The sequence below is a fragment of the Salmo salar genome, chromosome ssa12 (genome assembly GCF_905237065.1).
Source record: "Salmo salar chromosome ssa12, Ssal_v3.1, whole genome shotgun sequence".
Classification (NCBI taxonomy): domain Eukaryota; kingdom Metazoa; phylum Chordata; class Actinopteri; order Salmoniformes; family Salmonidae; genus Salmo; species Salmo salar.
In genome coordinates, this window is record NC_059453.1 from 62,393,255 (window position 1) to 62,411,486 (window position 18,232).

General features: G+C 39.1%; 1 protein-coding gene across 1 annotated transcript in view; it reads right to left on the minus strand.

The window, feature by feature from the left end:
* Positions 1-36: 36 nt before the first annotated feature.
* Positions 37-18,232, minus strand: part of LOC106565464 (RNA-binding motif, single-stranded-interacting protein 2) — a 61,652-nt gene continuing 43,456 nt past the window's right edge. Inside the window, exons 5-14 of the mRNA XM_014132673.2 lie at positions 16,108-16,265; positions 9,124-9,203; positions 8,601-8,710; positions 8,316-8,359; positions 7,959-8,052; positions 6,119-6,169; positions 5,704-5,814; positions 5,335-5,412; positions 4,835-4,922; positions 37-4,366 (exon numbers count right to left, since the gene is read on the minus strand). Of these exons, the coding sequence (XP_013988148.1) occupies positions 4,842-4,922; positions 5,335-5,412; positions 5,704-5,814; positions 6,119-6,169; positions 7,959-8,052; positions 8,316-8,359; positions 8,601-8,710; positions 9,124-9,203; positions 16,108-16,265 (807 nt within the window). The 3' untranslated portion in view covers positions 37-4,366; positions 4,835-4,841. The remainder of the gene's footprint in view (positions 4,367-4,834; positions 4,923-5,334; positions 5,413-5,703; positions 5,815-6,118; positions 6,170-7,958; positions 8,053-8,315; positions 8,360-8,600; positions 8,711-9,123; positions 9,204-16,107; positions 16,266-18,232) is intronic.

Here is an 18,232-nt window from a genome sequence, read left to right on the forward strand (position 1 = left end):
TTTAGGTAATAACTTTTTGGAACACAGATACACCCATTAAAAAACATTTTTTTTAATTAAAAAAGAACATTGACATATTAAAATTCTAAGAGTAAAACAAAGAAATAATTTTATATTTTTTTAGGAATAAAAAACAAGGGTTACAGAGACTTGAGCAACTCTGGCACAGGAAGACGAAAGTAACCGAGTGGCTAGCCAGCTAACTAACAAACTAACCAAATATCAAAACCTCTCTCCTCTAATAAACTGTACAAAATGAGTTCTTGTATAAATAAGGAAAAGATTTACAAGCAGTGAGAGAGATGAGACAGTTGTATGTTCAAAATGTCCGATTTTTGCCGAATTACCCAAGAGATTACAAAATGACTGAAAGAGAACTACTTTCACAAAATGTGTCTCAAATGTAATTTTATAATTTGTGAATGTTAACTATACTTTAATCTGATCTACTATTGATATTCTAGGTTAAAGTAAGACATTTTTAAACAACCAGTGTGGCTCCCATCTATCCACTGCTCGGACATCCCGTTTTAGCAGCAAAACATTTTGAAACTATGAAATAAGCCATTGAAGCTACATGATCTGGACAACAAGCGAGGACAGGATAATGCTAGGTATTAGGGTTTTCCTTTACATAAGCATGGTTTGAAAATAAGTGCAAGTGAAACCTCTGCTTCACATCTTGTTTTTGCTCATTTTCCTTGGTATTATAAGATACCTGTCAAAGGTACACATCAGGGAAACATACAATAGCCTCAAATGTGCTCCCTCAGACAATGATTTACAGGTAATTGTAGTTAGTTGTAACTTAAAGTGACAGTTCACTCCAAAATTGAAATTGAGATCTACAGAACAGACGGACATTATACAGCTTTTGAGGTCTGAAGACGACTGACAAACAATAGATTTTGGATCCCTTTAACACCATTCATCATAACACAATGGATTACCTGACTAATACTACATTCTCACAAGGAATTGAGTGTCATATAATGATTTGCTCCCCCCAAAAAACAGCAATAAGCAAGTTGTCAAATCTGAAAATCTGATTCAATGAACAAGACTGCAGTGTAACAACTGGTCATTTCATAGTTTCAAAACCACATTTTTTTGTATTTAAAGTGATGGCTGATACATGGACTATCAGTTTATTACAATAGAAAATAAAACCATGACATTTTCCTTCATGAGGTGCACTGGATCTGAAAACGTGTAAGTATTCACTTTTGTATTATCTGGACAGATCACAAGACATCAACAAAACACTCACATCAACAAAAGGTGGAAACAGGAACAAACAATGGTCTTGACTTGAGTTCAACCAAAAAAAAGAGCAGAAAATAGTCCTAATATTTACAGAAAGATAGATAAATGCTGAGCTCTCATCATCAACACTAAAAAAGCTAAGTAGACCCATTGCCCTGTTCTCTGTGTTAAAGATACAGTACCATATACTGGTCTTCAGCTGGATGTACCAAACCGAAACAAGCATATGTCGATAAATGAAGCACACATCTATGGATCTCTATTCAGCAATACATTCATTCAGAACCTAAAGGAAACATATTGCTTGTTCACCACTTACCAGGGAACTGCCACTTTGCCAAGATGTTACTATAGCATGACTTTAGCTTTGTATGCCAATATGGATGAGAGAGGCATGTTCTCCAAGACAGATACTCTGACAGACAGCTTTGCTGACAGGTGGATGGCTTCATCATCTTTGGTGTTGCAGACATAAATAATAATGAACAATGTTTTGTAGGGCGAGGACCGAGGTATAGAGATAGACAAGGAAGAAGAAACAGTATATATGATGTCATTAATACTGAAAAATGGCAAAAACCCAAGATGGGAGAATGTTTACTAGGGTAACACTACATTTTAACAAGGCATGGTTAAACTCAGCCCTTTTTAATATTACGTCAATATAACATCTGATATTGATTGCATCTGTATGATATTTTCTTTGCCATACCCTCAACTGTAACTGAAACTGAATAGCCTTCAATGAGGAGAGAGGCTTCCCCTTCTTAAATAGGGCTAATCTGCCTGGTTACGGTTTAGGCTTAGACATACTTTGGTCGGAATTTCTAACCAAATCCGCCAAGTTTACGCATTTTTGTCTTTGTTGAAACAAGAAACAATTCATCCAAGGTTTAGTTAACTTCTGTGGAACAGTTTGTTATGGGACACTTTTTTACCAGCACTTTCATATTATGTTAGGTGTTTTCTGGAACACAGCCTCATTTTCTGTGACAGATACAATAGAATGTGTTTCCACTAGACTAGATGTACATCTCCACTGGACTGATCTGAGCTGGAGGGCCAGGTTGCCATTGAGTTTCATTGAGTGTCTCTAGGATAGACATGGACGTGTTTCAGTTAAAGCCTATTTCACGCAGGCCTGAGAAACAATATCATACTGAACAACACAGTGCTCTGGAACGGAAATGAACGTGAAGAAACATAAAAAACATAAAATCATCTCTTAGTTTGCATGGACCATGTGCAAACGCACAAACTCAACACGATAAAAAAAATCCTATGAATCTCTTATAAAATAAAAAAAAATCTAAAATCTAAACTTTTTCCCTACGGCTAAAATCTAAATTCTTTTGAAAATAAAATACATCAAAAACACGTTTTATAAACAACAAAATCAACAAGAAAGAAACCAAAAGGCATGACAGCTCAGAAGGGTTCACGTGAACGCCCAAAAAGAGAGAACATACTTTACTTCTTTCTACAAATTGTTTTATCAAATTCATTGACAGTCAGGAATTAAAACTCAGGAGACAACAGCAGCATTGAGAAAGACTTGCAGCTCCCTTTCTCAACAACAAAGGACTCTTAAGGACTCTTAGTCCTACTTCTCCCCTCATTGCTTTGCTTTTTAATTGATTTGTTTGAGCTATTTTGCACACATATTTCATAGTAACCCAACTGCTCAAAACTAAGGCATGTCCACTTATTTGTCTGTCTACTTTGTACAGAAGGTGAAATTCCCTATAGACATCTGAACAACTACCAGAACAAAACCGCTTAAAACCACTTCTTATGGACACTGGTGTGACATGGACTCAAGCACAAACCAAGTCAAGTATTTTGTATAATAATTATTTTGTACAATATTTATTATACGATCTATGAATCCAATAAAAATGTCAGTGAATAAATGTAAGTAATAATGTCAAAAGAGTTTGCATTTTATGCACGGTATTACTTTACCTTATAAGATTGTATAGTATAGTAATTCATTTATTAAATGTTGAATAATATTATAACAATTCATTTTGTCTCAAGTTTTTTGAGACAGAAGGTGACATTTGGATGCATCATATTACATGATACCCTAAAAAAAAGCAATTGTTAATTTTCTTCTCATAAGAAAGTTTTACAGCAATATCAAATGTGCTTACTTTTTAAAATAATTTAGCTCCTATTTAACATGTATTAATTATTTTCTAAGTGGTATCATGTTTATTGCCAGTGTTTGGCATTTACCAGATTTGTTAAATAAAGAATTTTATTAAATAAAATTTACACAAAAGCAAGTGACATGTTTGAATATTACTAAATATCTAAAAATAGAACTATGATGTACATATAAATAAGAATGATCATGATTGTCCTCTGCTCATAACAAATTCTGAGTGTTTATGAGTGAATGCTTTATAAGGTTTAAGTTTGACTTCATTTTAAATCATCTATAAATAATTGTTACCATCTGCCAGTGAGTTAACTGAACTTTGCCTTACTGGATTAGTTTTAGGGAGAAGTAGCTTTAAACGGTTTATTTAGCATTTTCCGTACTTAAAAGTATCCTACACTAAAACATTAAACCAACTAAATGTGTATTAGTATATTTTTTTATGTACAAAATATTGTCAAACTGCTGTGAATAGAATGTCCAAAAATAACATAAAAAAAATAAAATTAAAGTTTGCATATTTTACCAAAAAATAAAAGACACATTGTGTTGTAATTATTTTCCTTTTACCACTCTGAAACTCCAGAATGCTTTTTAAAAATAAGAATTTGTTAATTTACGTGCACAAAAATAACGTTCTGTGTCATTTCCCCCTTTCCAAATTTGTTTCTTTGTTCAACTTTGTTTATTTTTTCAATTATCAAAAGAGATCAAAGCTTCCATTGCAGAAGGCTCCCACCTTTGGCTGATTGACTCTTGAAGAAGAGAGAGGAAAAGTCCAGACAAAATAAGCATGTCAACTTCTTTTTCAAAGCACACACGTATTCCTTTTGTCAACGGTGTTCAAGTCTGGTGCTAACTGAGCTCTGTTATCTTCTTGTAGAGAACCAACCCTCTGTGGTTCAGTCAGCAAGATGGCCTCCTGACCCCGAGCTGCAACACACACACTTACCTCTGTCACACGACACCTTTTACATAATAGATGTAACATACAATATTTCATAAGTCTACATACTTTCCATATCATTATTTATCTGTGTAAATCAGTACATTTCCAGAATGATGATCAATAAATTCACTCAGAATTGTTTTTATTTTCTTTAAGGTGGTCAATATCTGACACGCTTTAGTTTTTTTTGTGAACTAACAAATTGGCTCCTACATACAATGTTCTGACATGGAGCTAGTAGGAACAAGAAATAAGTAGTAATGTACCCCGATACTAAGTTAGCAAATACAGTGTGGTACGAAAATATTAACACCCTTGATAAAGATGATCAATAACGACTGTATAAAGTAAATAATTCAAATACTGAGCTATATTGTATGCCAAAAAAATGGGAACAAATAGTAAACTTTTGACTACTTTATTTATAGAGTTGATGTTTGACATAATCCTACCTTAGCTTCACTTGGTGTGCTGGTAGGAGTAGTTTGTGTGTTCTGCAGGTGTCTCCATAGCAACCTGTTGCTGTTGTCCTCCGTTCTCCTTCAAGAAAAGGAAGGAAATGGAGTGGAACAGTATTAATAGGTCCCTGAGTTGAAAACTTTTTGTAAAAGAAACACCCTATTGTCATCCCCTTAAAGGAATACTTCAGGATTTCTGAATGAAGGAAGTTAGAGGTAGTTTAGTTTCGCGAGCCAATGCTAACTAGCATTAGCGCAATGAATGGAAGTCTATGATATCAACTAGCATGCTATCAGTTACCATAGACTTCCAGTCATTGTGCTAACTCTAGTTGGCAATTTCTCTAATGCTAACTGCACGCAGAGACATAAAAATGGTATCCACAAGTTCATCTGACTCTGGGGAAGTAGATAAAGTAGATTGCCAAAATGTGGAAGTATCCCTTTAATTAGTTCTGCATAGTTAATGCTTACGGTGTTGGTTCGGGTCTTACCTCTACAGGGACACTGGAGGGAGGCACTGGTTGGTACTGGGGGATGTATGTCCCCTGCATAGTGTTGGCAGGCATATACTGTGACAGGACGAGAAGAGAAGAAACCATCAGTCATTATTACTGTGTAGCGATCCAACGTCAACAGGCCTCACAACATCATGCAACTGAGACATAGGCAGCTGCATTTATTTTCACTTTCAACTGCAATTCAGTACAACTCCATTCACCTTAGCTCCATTCAGGTTTGTTCAATGTGTTTTAGTCTTGAGATGAGACTAAGGGACCAAAGGAGAGGGGGTAGAGTGGGTATCTGTGGGGTGTTGAAGGGAGTGGAGGGGGAGATGGAGTGGGTATCTGTAGGGTACTAACCGTGCCTGTGCTGCCCAGGGATAGGTGGCTGAGCTGCTGGGTCATGGGGCCCATCATGGAGGTGGGCTGGATAGACATGGCATGGTCCATGGTTGGAGTCAGGACTGTGCCCTGGGAGAGAGTGAAAGGGAGGGACAGAAAGAGGGTGAGTGGAGACAGAGATAAGTGGAGAGAGGAAGAGAGAAAAGAGAAGGACAGTAAGCCAATAAATCAGAGACATGATTATAGAGAGTGACAGAGAGATAGAGGGAGAGAGGGGAAGAGAAGATAGAGAGGAATATAAATAGAGACAGAATGACAAAGAGAATAAGAGCGAGAGAGATAGATGAGCAGAACTTGAAGCTAACCAGATGTGGAGGGAATAGTAAGGAGGAAACTATAGCAGCAGAGGCAGAGAATACTATTTACTACTCACTGCAGGCTGCATGAGGTACGACTGGTGGTGCATCCAGGAGGGGCTATGTAGCTGTAGCGAGAGAAGAGGAAAACACAGGATCTTTACACAGAAACACACAGGGGAATGAGTAGAGATGCAATCTGAATCCGGACAGGAATTACAAATAACAGCAGGGGATCAAAAAGTATTTGATCCCCTGCTGATTTTGAACGTTTTCCCACTGACAAAGAAATGATCAGTCTATAATTTTAATGGTAGGTTTATTTGAACAGTGAGAGACAGAATAACAACAACAAAAAATCCAGAAAAACGCATGTCAAAAATGTTATAAATTGATTTGCATTTTAATGAGGGAAATAAGTATTTGACCCCCTCTCAATCAGAAAGATTTCTGGCTCCCAGGTGTCTTTTATACAGGTAACGAGCTGAGATTAGGAGCACACTCTTAAAGGGAGTGCTCCTAATCTCAGTTTGTTACCTGTATAAAAGACACCTGTCCACAGAAGCAATCAATCAATCAGATTCCAAACTCTCCACAATGGCCAAGACCAAAGAGCTCTCCAAGGATGTCAGGGACAAGATTGTAGACCTACACAAGGCTGGAATGGGCTACAAGACCATCGCCAAGCAGCTTGGTGAGAAGGTGACAACAGTTTGTGCGATTATTCGCAAATGGAAGAAACACAAAAGAACTGTCAATCTCCCTCGGCCTGGGGCTCCATGCAAGATCTCACCTCGTGGAGTTGCAATGATCATGAGAACGGTGAGGAATCAGCCCAGAACTACACGGGAGGATCTTGTCAATGATCTCAAGGCAGCTGGGACCATAGTCACCAAGAAAACAATTGGTAACACACTACGCCGTGAAGGACTGAAATCCTGCAGCGCCCGCAAGGTCCCCCTGCTCAAGAAAGCACATATACATGCCCGTCTGAAGATTGCCAATGAACATCTGAATGATTCAGAGGACAACTGGGTGAAAGTGTTGTGGTCAGATGAGACCAAAATGGAGCTCTTTGGCATCAACTCAACTCGCCGTGTTTGGAGGAGGAGGAATGCTGCCTATGACCCCAAGAATACCATCCCCACCGTCAAACATGGAGGTGGAAACATTATGCTTTGGGAGTGTTTTTCTGCAAGGGGACAGGACAACTTCACCACATCAAAGGGAAGATGGACGGGGCCATGTACCGTCAAATCTGGGGAGAGAACCTCCTTCCCTCAGCCAGGGCATTGAAAATGGGTCGTGGATGGGTATTCCAGCATGACAATGACCCAAAACACACGGCCAAGGCAACAAAGGAGTGTCTCAAGAAGAAGCACATTAAGGTCCTGGAGTGGCCTAGCCAGTCTCCAGACCTTAATCCCAAAGAAAATCTGTGGAGGGAGCTGAAGGTTTGAGTTGCCAAACGTCAGCCTCGAAACCTTAAGAAGATCTGCAAAGAGGAGTGGGACAAAATCCCTCCTGAGATGTGTGCAAACCTGGTGGCCAACTACAAGAAATGTCTGACCTCTGTGATTGCCAACAAGGGTTTTGCCACCAAGTACTAAGTCATGTTTTGCAGAGGGGTCAAATACTTATTTCCATCATTAAAATGCAAATCATTTTATAACATTTTTGACATGCATTTTTTTCTGGATTTTTTTGTTGTTATTCTTCTCTCACTGTTCAAATAAACCTACCATTAAAATTATAGACTGATCATTTCTGTGTCAGTGGGCAAACGTACAAAATCAGCAGGGGATCAAATACTTTTTTCCCTCACTGTAGCTCCTATGGCTACAGAGATTTCCTCCTTTATGTGTTTGTGAATGGCAGTTTGGTGATGGTGGTGTGTGTGTGTGTTCTGTGTCTGACCTGGTAAGATGAGACTGGTGAATGCATGTAGGGAGAGAGGGACGTTTGGGCGATCATCCGGTTTGGGGTCAGACTGTAGGGTGACGAATAGAACCTGCATAACATACACACATCAAGACATGCATGTCAGAAAAATCCTTACAAAGGATTTACTCTAAAATGAACAAGCATAAATAATAAGAATGTATAATGGCTTGTGCATGAAGGTTATTATAAAATGATTGAACTTTCAGATAAAATAAACCAGTGGTGTAATGCCTCCTGCATCCACCAGGTGTCTCTGTTTAACAGGAACAGAACTCCTGACTGACGTTTTTTTGGGGTGGGCTGACTTTCTGTTTTTGTCTCTGTACTCACCCATTCTGTAAGGCTGTAGGGTCATATGCTAACGTCATCCCTCCCTGGGACAACAACACAAAGAACTCAGAATAAAAAGCCATGAAGGTCACATAATCACAGATATGTACAAATAGAATGTTTAGTTAGGTTAAGAATGTTTAGGGTTAGACACACAATCATATCTCTGTGAGATCCGATTCCAGCTCTCTCTTGCTTTGACAATGACCTTATTTAGAACATGCAGTCTCTAATTCCAAAAAGGCAATTAATGAATGCCTCCACCCGTGAAATCAAGCCTCTCACCGTCTCTCCATCCCTTGCCCAGGGCCTGCCATTCTGAAGGTACTTCCCCTGATTCTGCCTCTTTTTCTGTCCCCCGTCTGCAAACTTGCACAATAATGGTTCCGGGGGCACTGTGGGAGAGAGAAACTGATGGAATCAGAGGGTGAATTCTGTAGGAGGCAAGGAATAACAATCCACTGGAAGAGTTGAGGGGGGAAACCAGGAGCCTGGGAGCAGAGACTAAGGCCCTGTTCAGACAAAACCCCTAGCCCCTAACCTCTAGATACTTGTGGAGACCTGAGGGGATTCAATAGGTTTAAGCAATATGGTGTTATCTCCACATTGCCCTCTGACAGATGGAAGTTTTTTCCATATTGCTTATACCTGACCAATCCGCTCAGATCTCTGAAAGTTTTTAGGGGGTAGGGGATAGCGATTGTTTCTGGATACAGCTCTCGATCTGCCGTCTGAAGTAAATAACTGAGGATCATGTGGTGTCATAACATCTGGGCATGATGGAGAACACATAGAGAGATCTGCTCACCTGGAACTCCTGGTGGAGTCTTAATAAATTTCCCATTAAAATGTTGAATAATGGCTTCGCACTTTTCTGTGGACTCCATCCTGAAACACAGTGAAACATTCAAGCCCATTAATCAGAGAGACCCTGGTGTGACCCCTGTTGCTGCTGATATAGCATGTACCTATGGCCGCTAATGGATCATTCCACCAATTAGGTGCCTTTTGAGTAGTGTAACTTGGATCATTTTGTATTTTATTTCACCTAATTTTAACATTCTGCCATATCAAGAGGTTAAATGAAAAGAAAAATGCTCTAGGAAGTGCCAAATAAAGTAAAAGGGTAGTTTTCCACCACAATATGGCCGAAAAGAGAAGAACCAGCTAACCTGCTTTTACACTATAATTTGACTATTACATGTTCAATGTTTCTTTTGAAGAAATGATTTAAAAAGGAACAGTTTCACCATATTAAAACGAGAGTTAAGTTCACAAAACAGGGTTGATAAATTGAGGGACCGTTTTTTTTTTTTTACCATAAAATGAATCACTAATAACATTAAATAAATAATAATCTTCAGAAATGACTTTGTAAAAGCAACAACATAACTAGGGCTTTACAACTGTGGTGAACTTGGAGGAATGTTGGGGTTAAATGGGCTTAAATCTTCCTAGAAGTCACCGAGGGTCATTAGCACTAGCAAGTCTTTTTTTTATATAAAAAAAATCGTATTTATAGAATTTTCCATGTTGTCTATACGAAAGGGCACTTCATTTAACAGGTTTTTAAAACGCTATATTTGTGTACTCATTTCATTGAACGACCCTAATGTAGCATGTAGCTGTAGCATGTAGCTTTATTATAGATGCTGGTGTAGCATGTAGCTATTGGTGTAGCATGTAGCATGTTGCTAAAGCTGCTGCTGGTGTAGCATGTAGGGCCCATTTCCGACACGAGTTAAGCATGCATAAATCAAACGTAATTTCCTTTTTATGCACTTTTCTCGCTACGCGTACAGTGCCTTCAGAAAGTATGCGCACCCCTCAACTTTTTCCACATTTTGTTGTGTTACAAAGAGGGATTCAAAGGGATTTAATTGTCAACGAACTACAAAAAAACACTAATATCTCTTGATTAGAGTATTCAACCCCCTGAGTCAATATATGTTAAAATCACCTTTGGCAGCAATTACAGCTGTAAGTTTTTCTGGGTAAGTCTTTAAGAGCTTTGCACACCTGGATTGTACAATATTTGCACATTATTCCAATGTTTTCTTTTTTTTATTATCTCTGTCAAGTTGGTTATTGATCATTACCAGACAGACATTTTCAAGTCTTGCCATAGATTTTCAAGACGATTTAAGTCAAAACTGTAATTAGGCCACTCAGGAACATTAAAATCCAGTGTATATTTGACCTTGGGTTTTAGATTATTTTCCTGCTGAAAGATGAATTTGTCTCCCAGTGTCTGTTGGAAAGTAGACTGAACCAGTTTTTCTTCTGGAATTTTGCCTGTGCTTAGCTCTATTCCCTTTCTTTTTATCCTAAAAAAAACCTCACTAGTCCTTGCCGATGACAAGCATACCCATAAAGTGATGCAGCTACCACCACGCTTAAAAATATGAAGAGTGGTACTCAGTGATGTGTTGTGTTGGATTTACCTCAAACATAGCGCTTTGGATTCAGGACATAAAGTTAATTTCTTGCAAATGTTTTTTTGTTGTTGCAGTTTTACCATAGTGCCTTATTGCAAACAGGATGCATGTTTTGGAATATTTTTATTCTTTACAGGCTTCCTTCTTTTCTCTCATTTAGGTTGGTATTGTGGAGTAACTACAATGTTGTTGATCCATCCTCAGTTTTCTCCTATCACTGTCTGTAGCTGTTTAAAGTCATCATTGGCCTCATGTTGAATTCCCCAAGCGGTTTCCTTCCTCTCCGGCAACTGAGTTAGGAAGGGAACCTGTATCTTTGTAGTGACCTGGTGTATTGCTATATCATCCAAAGTGTAATTAATGACTTCACCATGCTCAAAGGGATATTCAATGTCTGTTGTTTTTTTTACCCATCTACCAATATGTGCCCTTCTTTGCGAGGCATTGGAAAACCTCCCTGGTCTTTGTGGTTGAATCTGTGTTTGGAATTCACTGCCCGACTGAGGGTCTTTACAGATAATTGTATGTGTGGAGTACAGAGATGAGGTAGTCATTCAGAAATAATGTTAAACACTATTATCCCACACACAGTGAGTCCATGCAACTTATTATGGGACTTGTTAATCAAATTATTACTACTGAACTTATTTAGGCTTTCCATAGCAAATGGGGTTGCGTGCTATTCACTTGCTATTCGTTTTGGGTGGCGATTGAATAAATGAAGGTGTGACGGAGGTGTGTCTACAAATACGTCGTATTCTGACCTTAATTCTTAATTCCCTAATAATTCCATCAACTTTACGTGCCAGGAAACCATGGATATGTCTGCACGGGACAGATTTCTTCACCCCGCTCCAGCTGCTTTTCATACCACACCCGCCCAAATAGCTTAGGGTAAATTACCAGAGATTCTCACATGGCTCATTATATTAAGCTATCGGTATTACTGGACTATATCAACCAATATGCTAGGTGTAGTTTGAAGAGAGCAGAGTTGGAAACTTGCACTTTCTCTTGAGATATTTTTATAACCTACCTTTAAGGAGTGGGATGCTTTTCAGACAGAGACAAATAACGATGATCAATATTTATTTCTGGGCAATGTAGTAAACTCTAGCCTAATTATATTTAGGATGTACATTTTCTTGGAAAGATAACTGCCAGTGATTCTCCGCCCATGCATAGGCAACTTACTCTATTTCAATGAGACCACAAATACTGTATACTAGGCGCACTTGATCTCACACGCCCCAACCAGGAGAGGAAAGCTACTGAAGTTGAAGCAGCGAATTCGGAATGTGAATAATGCGACAAAGTTGTGCTTTTAATACAATAGGTAGGCCTAGGCTAACGCATACAAAACAGAAAGACTACCGTTTTCAAATAATCTGGGGGACAGCAAAGCATCCCAAAGTCATCTGTCAACCACCCGCTCCCACCTGCAGCATGAAAAATGAAGAACGCTCCGCAATGATATGTCATGACCCGCAGCCCTCTAAACTGAAGCATATAAACAGATCAACTTTCGCAAGGTAAACTATATGAAATGCTTTGTGATTATGCAGAATTGAAATTGTATAGCGTTTTAATTGCAGGGATGGGCAGTCTCAAAGGTCTTATTATTAAAGGCTCCCCGCGTCCCTCTGTTTCCTATTTCTATCATGTTAAATATTAGCCACTATCAGTACCGTCAGTAGGCCTAATAACAACACATATTCAACTGCCAATTTACTGCTAGTTCCCTTCAGTTGGTATAGCCTAGATTATCATTCAATTGAATTCCATTGTTTGGTTTACCTTCCTTTGCTTGCTCTGTAAACGCAGTCACGGCCATGTGGTTGTTGCGGATAGGGCTGTTGCAGTACTGGCGGTCATGCGTCATGAAGGCAGTCAAATTCCACGTTACCGTTTAGTCACGGTAATTAGGCTTCTCCAAGCTCTGATGCTGCTGTCAGTAGTCTACCAAACTTGCTAACTGCCTGGTACTCAGCTCTCTATTGTCCCTCTAATCACTTCTGACATCAATGCAAATGTAATCGAAAATCTAATCAAACACTTAATGAGAGCCCATGAGCTCATGTTGCGCAACATTTCAATAGGCTATGGAATTGTGGAGAAAAGAGGGTGATGGCCTCTATTAAAAAGAGGATCCCATCAGCTTTCTATAGGCTAGGCATACTATATTTATTTCACAACTTTCCTGATAGTAAGCACATTGCTTCTCTTTACAACGGGAGTATAGCCTACCTGGCTGGCATGTAAATGAACCACAGGACAATACGTCCTCCATTCGCTATTAAAGTGCATAGATGACATGTATTTTTTCCCCAGCCCCTGTTTCGAGACAGGTGCATGATAATGGTCAATTCTAAATCAAAACAAATTTCATACATATATTAAATAGTATACGTAAAGACAAGATTAAATCAAGAATAGTCTGATGGGTGACAATATTAGCCTATAACTTGTGAGTTATATATTATCACTTGTGAATGATGCCCACCATAAGAAACAATGCCTTTTTTTACGACTTTTTCAAATTATAGTCTCACACCTCATGTAGCATAGCCCATAGGCCTATATGTTTTAATACGGTTTGTATCACAACTTAAGTGGCCAAATAACTTCTTAAAATGAAGCACATGAATCTGCTTTACAAGGGTTGTGGAGCCTAACTGGCATATAAAAGCAGCTCTTGAGTTTCAAGTTTGAGGAAGATCATTTTTACCATAACAATGCACCTTTATAATAAAAACATTACATGCATAATTGCATTTGCGGTCACTTTTGATAATGGTGTTTTCCGCTGATAGAACATTTGCACTTATAGCCTACTACCATGTGTACATTGCTGCGCTTATAATGTGAAGAAATAGCCTACTAGTTGATCAACATTTTAAGCTAAATGTTCTGATCTGTTGCATCAGGCTCATTGCGCAAAAAAGTTTTTTTGATGCTAGTGGTTGTATTCATTTGGGATCTATCGCATCCCACAACTGTCCCAGACTGTGTTTGGAATATTTATTTCTCACACAGAATAGAGTAGGTTGACCTTTGTACTATGGGGGATAGTAGACTGACATAGGCTAGTGCTTTTGCTGTTCGTTAAGCCTACTCATATTGTTGGCTGACGAAAAGTACTTCCAATATCTTCAATATGCACCTTGGAATTGGATAAGGACGCGCACAGTTGCGTACCAGATGTGTCTGTCTTTACTTGTATCCTGTGTAAAAGACCTGATCACGTGATGGAGCACGCAGCACACAGGGAGAAGCGAGCAACGGCCACTGGCCGCAAAAGGCATGGATTATTTTTAGGGTGCATTACGGCCACAAAAAAGGGAATGCTGCCGTGAAATTATCAAGTGCTTGTCAAATTGTGAATGAGTGACTGATGTAGTGTGTACAGCCTGTGAAAAAAAACTAAGCGGAGCTCGTGCCTTTCAAGTGACTTTTTTCAAATCATCATTAGAGTCACATCATGCAGCCTTACAATATATTAAAAATCAAAACATACAGCTCAACGTTTGTAGAATAACTAAAGTTACATTAATAACTAAATTAAGCATATAGGAATACCTATTTCTTTGTTAACTGCTCAACATAGAATAACCGCATGTGCACACTCCCTCAAATTCTTTTGGAGAAAATATCCTTTCTATTTTACTCAGCTTACATGCTGACTATACCGCTCGGGTCGTGTGCGCGAGCGTTGCAAAATCGAGCACATCAACGAGCATCTGCGTAGTCAGGCGCTAAAATAGAACTTGGTTCATCTCCTCATTTGTTTTTAGGAGCATATACCCACGTGGGTGATTGAAAGATTAACTGAGGTCCACACTCCAGTCCAGTTGGTAGTGGTAATGCACCTTAAAGTTGGTTGCCAACCCCCATATAAAGTCCAAAGAAGAAGAAGAAGCCTGAAGGAGGAGAGATTACTAGAAAACAAACTTTTACCCTTTTATCTGTGGATTAATTGTCAGAGTAGAGGATCTTGTGCATTTCAGGTAAAATAACAACCCAATGTTTATATCCCAGGACAAATTAGCTAGCAACAGCTAGCTAAATTGCCATAAATGTTTAATGCTTTTCAACCTGTCCCAAATTAATATAGTTGGTTAAGAGTTTGTTTTGATATTTCAACCTGTGTGTCCTGATCGTGTCTGGTGTGAGGGGACAAAATCAACATGTGCACGATGGCGCACGCGGACGCATGAGGTCTGGTCAGCAAGTTAGTTCAATTGTATTCTTCATACTATAAAATAATATAAAATAGGACCTAACATAAGGACAACTCAGAGTATGCTATTCTGTTCTTCTGAAATAAACAAAGTTTTCTTCATATCATGTTTCTTTAGACCTGTCTAAAGTAAATCATGGATTTATTGTGATGGTGTAGGCTATATTACATGGATTTATTAGACTTTTAAAACGTAGATGTTCCAAAGGTCTGCATGGGTGGAAGCAAGGAGATGCTAAATCTGTTTATGTTAATTAACGGTGAATTACAGTGAGATCGACAGTTATTTGCTTGACAATCACCAGATGACGATATTTCGTGACCGCCAAAGCCCTAGTTGCGGATGATCATTAGTAACAGTTGATAATATAAAAAAAGACATGTAGGCTAATTCAATCGTTATGGAGCAGAGCGCAGACCAAGCCATAACAGTTTGAACCCGACGCATGGCGCAATACTTGACTGTGTCACACAGTTCAATGGTTAGTGCAGGAAATAGATTAGGGAATAGCCTACTATTGTGCTATTGTACACTTTTCTCCCTATTATAATTCTATATACACTGATCTTCCAACATTACCATGGGGTTAAAGAACTGAATGTGGTAATTTTCAGAATGAATCAAACCAATGTTCTTTCGTGCGTAAAGGCTCTCCAACTGGTTTTTCATGATTCATAAATACTTTCCTAACCCTACATAATCTACAAGATTTTATTATCTACCAAAGGGATCTGAAACGAAGTCGAATATGCATATATTTATAAGGCTTTCTTTCATTAATCCCTAATATTATGACCCTTTTCTCTTGATATATTCTATCAAGAGAAAAGGTTGATAGAATATAAGATAAATGTACTGAAAACCCTACTCAATGAAAACTTCACAAGAAAATGTGTTGGCCATCAAGTTGTAGAGTTTTCAGCAGTTGAATTACATTTATTCAGCGTGCGCAAGAGAACCACGCCTGCAAAGCCCGTTACGCACCTTCATAAGGGAAGTCTGAATACCAACTACTGAGAAGTGCATAGGAAAGGCGTGAGTAAAAAAAAAAAGCATCATTTCCTAAATGGGAATAGGGCCAGTAGTGTGTAGCATGCTATTGCTATAAAGTACCTGGCGAAACCCACGCCACGGCTGGTCCCCATGGCGTCGCGGAGGATGCGTGTGGAGATGACTTGGCCAAAGGACTTGAGCATGCTCTCCAGCTCCTGCTCATCCATGGACACAGGCAGGTTGGAGATGTACAGGTTGGTGGGGTCCTGCTCCTGTTGCTGCATAAGAGAAACACACAGAAATCAGACTCGTGTAATCACAAACAAAGAGGGTTTACGTTCACTGTTTATAATCCAGTTGACATTTTTGTGATGTAATGGTTATGAAAGATATAACAAGTTCATACAGTATGCATTGCCAATGGTTTTTTGACTGAATGTGGGTTGTGAGTGCTTTTCACCTCTTAAAAACACATCCAACTGCTGGAAAATGTATGCGTTATAATGGAGGAAAAGTATGTGGAAATGTGGAATGACTGAAAAACAGCCCAAAGCAGAAGAATGAATAAAAGGAAGAGGAATGCGAGACAATTCTGATTCCAGGGCTCAAAAGTGAAACCTTGTGTGACTGTGTAGAAACAGGCAGGAAACCAGGCGTGAAGTTAAGAGTTCGCACAGCAACAGGAGCTTGGCAACCAGGCAAGTACGGGCTGGGCCAAACAGAGGGAGGAGGGGGTGGAAGAGGGAGCTTCAACAAACATAGGGGAGAGGAGAAAGGGAAGGAGCACTCAGGAGGAAGGAAAGACGAAGGGGGAGGAGTGGATGATGGGGAAGAGAAGTGTGTTTGTTCATAGGACTTGTGCTTCCATCACGGGTTGAACTCCCTCCCATGGGAGTCCTCCCTTTTTTCTCCATCTCATTCACTAGTCTCTCTCTCTCCTGATACAGTCTATCCCACAGTCTCTTTCTCTATCACAAATCGTTTTGATGCAACGTTTGAGAGACCACAAGGGAAGAACAACAAGTTACCAGGTCCATGCCCCAGGCAGGGAGTAATAGAAAGGATATGGGCTTATTTTTAGATATAGTGTTCAAAGCTAGCATTTCAGTCAAGTCAAGTCTAAATTCCAGTTTCACGCACACATCGTCATCACCAGTCAAAAACACCACCCACACCAGTGACACCTAACTATATGACTACACTACATCCCACTGTTCACTCCATCTCATTCCAAATATACAGGTTCAAGCAACAGACCTGTAATTCCACACTTATCTCTGTTGAACCATAAGCAACGAGTCAGCTTGATACCAAGTCAGACAGAGAGTGGTAGGACACAGGTAGCTGCCTACTGGAGCTTCAATTTGCGTCCCAAATGGTACCCTATTCCCAATATAGTGCACTACTTTTGACCAGGGCCCTGGCACTATATAGGGAATAGGGTGCTATTTGGGACGAACACTCAGTTTGCACAGGGGGTTGAGCAGGAGTTGAGCTAGGTGACGATGTCACACTGTTGATCTGACAATAAGGAATTCCTGGGTGGATTTATGGCACTGAACCGTGTCAAGCCATACGGGGAAAATGTACATTTTAAATACAGTACCAGTCAAAAGTTTGGACACACCTACTCATTCAAGGGATTTCCCTTATTTGTACTATTTTCTTCATTGTAGAATAATAGTGAAGACATCAAAATTATGAAAGAACACATATGGAATCATGTAGTAGCCAAAAGTGTTAAACAAATCAAAATATTTTTGATATATTAAAAAAAAAAATAAATGAACCTTTATTTAACTAGGCAAGTCAGTTAAGAACAAATTCTTATTTACAATGACGGCCTACCAAAAGGAAAAAGGCAAAAGAAATTGGCCTACCAAAAGGCAAAAGAGATCCAGACCAAAAGACAGATTTCGACCGGTCTAATGTCCATTGCTTGTATTTCTTGCCCAAGCAAGTCTCTTCTTATTATTGGCGTCCTTTAGTAGTGTTTTTTGTTGTTGCAGCAATTTGACCATGAAAGCTTGATTCACGCTGTCTCCTCTGAACAGTTGATGTTGAGATGTGTCTGTTTCTTGAACTCTGTGAAGCATTTATTTCCTCCTCTATGCAGTTGGAACCAAGAATCTCCAATTTGGACTCCAGGTCAAAGGACAAAATTCCGCCGGTCTAATGTCCATTGCTTGTGTTTCTTGGCCTAACCAAGTCTCTTCTTATTATTGGTGTCCTTTAGTAGTGGTTT